This window comes from Tursiops truncatus, chromosome 4, assembly GCF_011762595.2.
Source record: "Tursiops truncatus isolate mTurTru1 chromosome 4, mTurTru1.mat.Y, whole genome shotgun sequence".
NCBI classification, from domain to species: Eukaryota; Metazoa; Chordata; class Mammalia; order Artiodactyla; family Delphinidae; genus Tursiops; species Tursiops truncatus.
In genome coordinates, this window is record NC_047037.1 from 103754006 (window position 1) to 103761157 (window position 7152).

The 7152-nt window shown below is 40.6% G+C and overlaps 1 protein-coding gene across 1 annotated transcript; it reads right to left on the reverse strand.

Moving 5' to 3' along the window:
• Window positions 1-1072: 1072 nt before the first annotated feature.
• On the reverse strand, window positions 1073-4874 carry LOC117312099 (equilibrative nucleoside transporter 4-like). Its single transcript, XM_073804649.1, has 4 exons — window positions 4838-4874; window positions 2470-3204; window positions 1864-1992; window positions 1073-1262 (listed from the first exon to the last, which is right to left on the reverse strand). Exons 1-4 carry the CDS (start codon window positions 4872-4874, stop codon window positions 1192-1194), a joined length of 972 nt encoding a protein of 323 aa, XP_073660750.1. The 3' UTR covers window positions 1073-1191.
• Between the last annotated feature and the right edge of the window lie 2278 nt (window positions 4875-7152).

The window sequence follows — 7152 nt, forward strand, 5'->3', positions numbered from 1 at the left end:
AGTTTATTCCTAAATATTTTATCCTTTTTGATGCTATTGTAAATAAGGTTTTCTTAATTTCCTTTTCAGATTGTTCACTGTAAGTATATAGGAACTCAATGATTCTTGTGCGCTATGTATTCTGCAATTTTGCTGAATTCATTTATTAGTTCTATATTTTGGGGGGAACCTTTAGTTTTCCACATATAAGATCATATCATCTGTAAAATATATCATTTTATTTCTTCCTTTCTGATTTGGATGTCTTTTATTTATCTTTATTGACTGATTGCTCTGGCTGGACTTTCAGTGTTCTGCTGAATAGAAGTGGTGAGAATGGGCATCCATGTCTTTTCCCTGATCTTAGAAGAAAAGCTGTGTGTTTTCCACAGTTAAGTATGATGAAATCTGTGGGCTTTTCATATACAGCCTTTATTACGTTGAAGCAATTTCCTTCTTTTCCTAGTTTGTTCAGTATTTTTATCATGAAGGGTGTTGAACTATGTCAAATCCTTTTTCCAAGTCAATTAGGGTAGTGGGTGGTTTTTGCCCTTCATTCTGTTAATGTGGAGTATTACATTGATTGCTTTTCATATATTGAAAGATCTTTGCATTTCAAGACTAAATTCAAGTTGGTTATGGTGTATAATACTTTTAATGTGCTGTTGAATTCAATTGGCTAGTATTTTTTGAGGATTGTTGCATCAATATTCATCAGGGATATTCTTTTCTTACAGTATCTTAGTCTGGCTTTGATATCAGGGAAATGCTGGCCTCATAAAAATTAATCTGGAAGTGCTCCCTCCTCTTCACTTTGGGGAAAAATTTGAGAAGGATTAGTGTTCTTCTTTAAATGTGTGGTAGATTTCTCCAGTGAAGGCATCTGGTCCTGGACTTTTCTTTATTGGGAGGTTTTTGATTACTAACTCAATCTCCTTACTAGTTGTGGGTCTGTTCAGATTTTCTGTTTCTTCATGGTTTAGTCTTGGCACGTTGAATGTTTCTAGAAATTATTATTTTATCTAGGTTAAAAAATTTGCTTTTGTATGATTCTTTTTTTTTTTTTTTTTTTTACATTTTCTATTTATATATATTTAGGGGAAATTTCATATAATACATATACTTTAGAAGGTGGAGGAGGGGGACTTCCCTGGTGGTCCAGTGGTTAAGACTCCGCGCTCCCAGTGCAGGGGGCCCGGCTTCGATCCCTGTTCAGGGAACTAGATCCCACATGCCGCGACTAAAGCTCCCACACTCGGCAGCGAAGATCCTGCGTGCCGCAACTAAGACCCAGCGCAGCCAAATAAATAAATACATATTTTTAAAAAAGATTCTTATTAAAAAAAAAAAAAGAAGTTGGGGGCAGGGAGGGGGAACAGAGAAAGCCAGCGAAGGAAAGAAAGCACATGTGGCGAAATGTTAACAATGGGTGAATCTAGGTGAAAGGTACATGGGAACTCATTATATTATTCTTAACTTTCCATAGGTTTGAAACAGTTTCAAAATAAAAAGTTAAAAAAAAATTTGAAAGCTACCGCCCAAGAGAAACACAGTGACACGGTGACATGGGCAGGAGAGGTTGTGAAGCCTGGTTTATACCTGAGAAAACCAGGGAACTGCCTCCATGTCCACATGGCATGTGGGCATGTGGACATGTGTGTGGCGTGTGTGCTCTGACTCTGTGTGTGACCAGCGCACGCAGCCCTTTGGGTGTGCAGCGTGCGTGCATGTGTGAAAGCAGACTCGCCCATGTGCACGTGGAAACGTGCCGGCACTGAGTCTGGCTCACCCTCTATTAACATGCCCCCAGCACACGAACAGGGCCGGTGGGACGGCCCGCAGTGGGCACCCAGGGGCTCAGCCCACCCCGGCCCCTGGCCCTACCTGTGCAGCCGAAGGCCACGGTGCCCACCGCAGCCAGGTTGATGGCATAAGCCTGGTCACGAGAGAAGAGCTGCAGCCACACGTCGCAGATGCTGATGAACAGGAGGGGGCCCAAGGCTAAGAGGTAGCCTGTGTGCGGAGAGGCCAGAGAGGTGGCACTCGATGGTGGGCTGGGGGAGCCCCCTCATCCCCCAACATGGAGCCAGGTCTGAGGTGCCCTCTCTCTGCCTTTCCCCTTAATACTGGGAGGGCGGGGACATCTTAGAGTTCTAGGCGGGGCACCCAGAAGGCTTCCTGGAGGAGGCGCCTTGAGCTGTGTTTTGAAGCTGAATGTTACCATGGAGACAAATGGGAGAGGAAGAGCAGGGAAGAGCAAGGGCCCCGGGACACACGTGGGGTGCACGGCAGCCTCGCCAGGCGCAGGCATCACGCCAGCACGTGTTACACGCACATGGGCCTGACACTGTTTTCATAGTTGAACCCCATGACGTTCCTAGGAGGTGCGCCCATCTTACAGACGAGGAGAGTGAGGCGCACGCAGGGAATGGAGGGCATGTGACGGCCAGGTGTGAGGGCCGGGAGCCGGGTGGGCAGCGGGCGGCGCACCCGCGGTGATCCTCGTGTGCAGGCTCAGCCTCTCCACCAGCGCGTTGTTCAGGAGCACAGCCACCAGCGCCACCAGGATGTAGGTGAGGCTCATGTCAAACACAATCGAGGTCCCTGGGTACTTGTGGTGCAGGTAGTCCACGTCGGTGATGAAGCTATTGTACGGCAGCAGGAAGCCCACGCCAGCCAGGAGCGTTGCAAAGTAGACGGCGCGGTAGCGGTCGTCAGGCACCGGCTCCTCAGAGTCCGTGAAAATCGGGATGCCCCTGGCCCTACTGCCCTGGGCCTGGGCTACCCCGGCCGCCACCTCCTCCAGCGGGCCGCCGTCGAAGCTCATCACCACGCTCCTGTGCGGCGTGCTCCCCATGCTGGGCTCCTGGAGGTGCTGGCTGCCCACCGAGCCCATGGCAGCCCTTCTGAACGGACGAGCGACGTCCCGTGACTTGTGTCTTACGATGCTCCCTGGCTGCAGCGGAGAGCAAGGCTCGGCCCGGTCGGGTCCTGGGGTCCTCCAAGCTCCCAGCCCCGCCCGCGCCCAACGCCCCCGCGCCGGGACCCCCGGGCGCCCGCGCCCCGCAACGCTGCGCCCCGCTCCCCGCACCGCTCCTCGGGCCGAGCGCGGCCGGCGTCCTCCGCGGGTCCCGGGTCGGCCGGCCCCGGCGTCGGCGACCGCGTCCGGGGGGCGCAGCGGCCTGTATGATTCTTCGTAGTAATCTCTTATAGTCCTTTTTATTTCTGTGGCATCAGTTGTAATGTCTTTTTTTCATTTATGATTTTTGTTGGGTCTCCTCTGTTTTTTTCTTAGTCTAGCTAAGGGTTTGTCAATTTTGCTAATCTTTTCAAAAAACCAATTCTTAGTTTTGCTGATTTTTTCTATTGTTTCTTATTCTCTATTTCATTTATTTCTGCTCTAATCGTTATTATTTCCTTCCTTCTGCGAACTTGAGCTTAGTTTGTTTTCATTTGTCTAGTTCCTTGAGGCATAACATTGGCTTGTTTATTTGGGATTGTTCTTTTTTAATGTAGATGTTTATCACTATAAACTTGCCTCTCAGTACTGCTTTTGCTTGCAACCCATAAGTTTTTGTATGTTGTGTTTTTGTTTTAATTTGTTTCAAGATGTTTTCTAATTTTCTTTGTTATTTCTTCTTTGACCCCTCTGTTGTTCAAGAGTGTGTTATTAAATTTCCACTTATTTGTGAATTTTCCAACTTTATTTCTATTGATTTCTAGTTTCATTCCACTGTGGTTGGAAAAGATACTTGGTATAATTTCAATCTTAAATTTGTTAAGACTTGTTTTGTAGCCCAACATAGGCTCTATCCAGGAGAACGTTTCATGCGCCCTTGAAAAGAATGTGTATTCTGCTTTGGATGGAATGCTCTATACATGTCTGTTAGGTCTATTTGTTCTCTAGTGTTGTTCAAGCCTGCTGTTTCGTTATTGATGTTTTAGCTGGATGATGTATCTATTGTTGAAAGTCGGGTATTGCATTCCCTTACTATTGTTGTACTGTTTTCTATTTCTTCTTTTAGTTCTGTCAATGTTTGGTTCATATATTTCAATGCGCTAATGTTATGTGCATAGATATAATTGTTATACCTGACTGGTGAATTTATCCTGTTGTCATTATATAATGTCCTTCTTTGTTTCTTGTGACAGTTTTTGACTTACTGTCTACTTTGATATAATGATGGTCACCTCTCTACTCACTTTTGGTTACCATTTGCATGGAATATCTTTTTCCATTCATTTTCAATCTATATGTGTCCTTAAATCTAAAGTGAGTTTTACAGATAGCATATAGTTGGATCTTGTTCTCTTTTTTTAAAATCTATTTCATTGCTTTACATCTTTAGACTGTGGAGTTTAATCCACTTACATTTAAAGTAGTTGCTGCCAGGTGAGGGCTTACTACTGCCATTTTGTTATTTGTTTTCTGTATGTCTTATAGCTATTTTGTCATTCTGTTCCTCTCTTACTGCCTTCATTTGTGTTTTGTTGATTGTTTTTGTAATGGCATACTTGATTCCCTTCTTTCCCTTCTCATTTTCTTTTGTTTATCTTCCTAGGTATTTTCCGTTTGGTTACCATGGGGATTACATTAAACATCTTACAGTTATAACAATCTATTCTAAACTAATAACAACTTAACTTCTATTGCATACAAAACTCTACTACTTTACATCTTCCCTACTTCATGTTATTGATGTCACAAATTACATATTTTTATATTTTGTATCCATTAACCTAATAATATAGTTATAGTTTTTTATGCTTTTATCTTTTAAATACTATAATAGAGTTAAGCTGATTTACACAACATCACTATGGTGTTACAGGATTCTGTATTTGTGTATATATTTACCTTTGCCAGAGAGCTTTATATTTTCACATGCTATCATGTTGCTCTCTAGCATCCTTTATTTCAACTTGAAGGACTACCTTTAGCATTTCTTGTAAGACCAGTCTAGCAATAAACTTACTTAGCTTTTGTTTATCTGGTAAAGTCTTTATTTCTCCTTCATTTCTGGAGGACAATTTGTTGGATATACCTTGCATCATGATTTCTCCTGGTTTGCTAATAATTTAAAAAAGCATGAGCCTACAAGATTCAGATGGTGGACCAGAATTAGACAGGCAAAAACCAGATAAAGGTTTTGCTCTAATTCTCTGGTAAAGCTATCTAGTTTGGAGTTTCATTTTATTTACTCCTTACCTAAAATATGTGCTATAATTTTTCCTGAAGCTTTGAGAAATTTCAAACATGTTAGATATTTAGATATACATTTATGTATATTATATATTATATATATACCTTTAGACATATATTTCACCTAAGAAAATAAAATATAATCAGAAATATCAAATATCAGTAAGCATAAAAGAATATTTTAAGAAGACCAACTATTAAGATTTGTGTTGCACCAACTTCTTCATTTAAGTATATTCTTGTTAGTCAAGTGTTTCTTTCTCATTTTCTAAGCAGATCCTTTGACAAGTTTTACTATCTACCAACATAAAAGAAAATTACAGGCAACCAAAATCTCAACAAGAGAAAAACACTATAGAATTAATCTGATTAGTAAATTTTTCATGAACTTATTAAATGTTAATCTGAGCAAAACTCATTTACTTCATTATCCAAAAAAAGAGCAAGAAGAAACAATGAGATCCAACAAATGTCAGAAATCTCCAAGCTAAAAGCCACCATGGCAACAATACCATCTTCTAAAGAAAGTGTCAGAAATTGTACATATTTTATTTGATGAATTGATGTGACTGATTAGCCTTGTAGGATGCAGGAGGGAGTAAAATTTTAGCAGTGCCGTAAGAGATGCCAGAGAGAATAATACCAAAAGGAAACATAACTAATGAATCTTTTAGGGCAAACCAGATCATAAACCACGGCAAAATAATCTATACTCTGCCCTGTAGTTTATTCCATTTGTACAGCAGAACCACTATTTAAATATAAGCTTTTAATTCATTTTTTAGACAAGAAAAAAATGGAAGTTATGAAATCAAATCCAGCTGTGGAAAAGTTTTCGATAAAACTATAAATCAAGGCTCCTATTATTTTGTACAAAGTGGTACCATTTTAAATCTCAACCATGTTGCACTTTCTCCAGTGAGCAAAATTAGAACACCTCTAATAATAGAAATGAAATAGAATTTGATATTTTTTAAGCAAAGAAAATCCAAGTTGCATAGAAAAATTAACAGATTTTCATTGGGTAGTACACGTCTAACTTCTTACAGTAAGGAATGCATGTTCCTTGAGTCATATATACATTGGTTTGCTGGGGGTTCCTCAGAGATACAGGATATAATTCATCTTCCTGGAGTATCTCTTTTACTTTGAGATTTTTGAATAAAAGTTTTCAGTGTTTGCCATCTTAAAATATTTTGTCCCATGCTAGAGCAAATATAATATGAAACCTACTTTTTTTTTCCATTTTAACTATTCTGAAGATTTCTGTGTGGGTGTGTGAAAGAGAGAACGTGAGGGAAAGGCAAGATAAGACAGAACATTTTAATGTGTAGTGAGAGATTTGAAATTTTGGTACCTCTACAAACTTGCTGTTATTACTACCACATTCTCATTAAAGGGAAAAATGTTGGAAAATATTAAACCAGCATCACTGGCACACACAAAAAGGCTAATGTGCCGCCACAGGTTGAAATGAACTCAAACAAGGAAATTTCCTATTGTATGAAAGATTCCATGGCCCTGTGCTTGAAAAAAATACTTTGACATGTTACAAGCTAGTACTGAAATTGTTTTTGTTGTATTCTATATTAAAACACTTCCCATAAATCAGTTCACTTCTTGCAACCCTCATATTGTATCAATATTTTGTTTAAAAACTGAATTGTGTAAGCTGACTTTCACTTCAAGTTCAGCCAATGTTCTTTACAGAAATATTGCTCAGGGTGAGGATAAAGAAATGTAGAAAAGTGGTACTATGTTCCCATCATTTCACCTCAGTAACGCTGTCCCCTGAAAACACACACACACACACACACACACACACACACACACACACACACACACACACACACACACACACACACACACACACACACACACTATATACCTCTCCTAACCCAAACAACTTTCCCTCCCTTTGGAAATCACTGGCCTAAGAGAAACTTTAGTGAACAACTGTGAGAAATCAA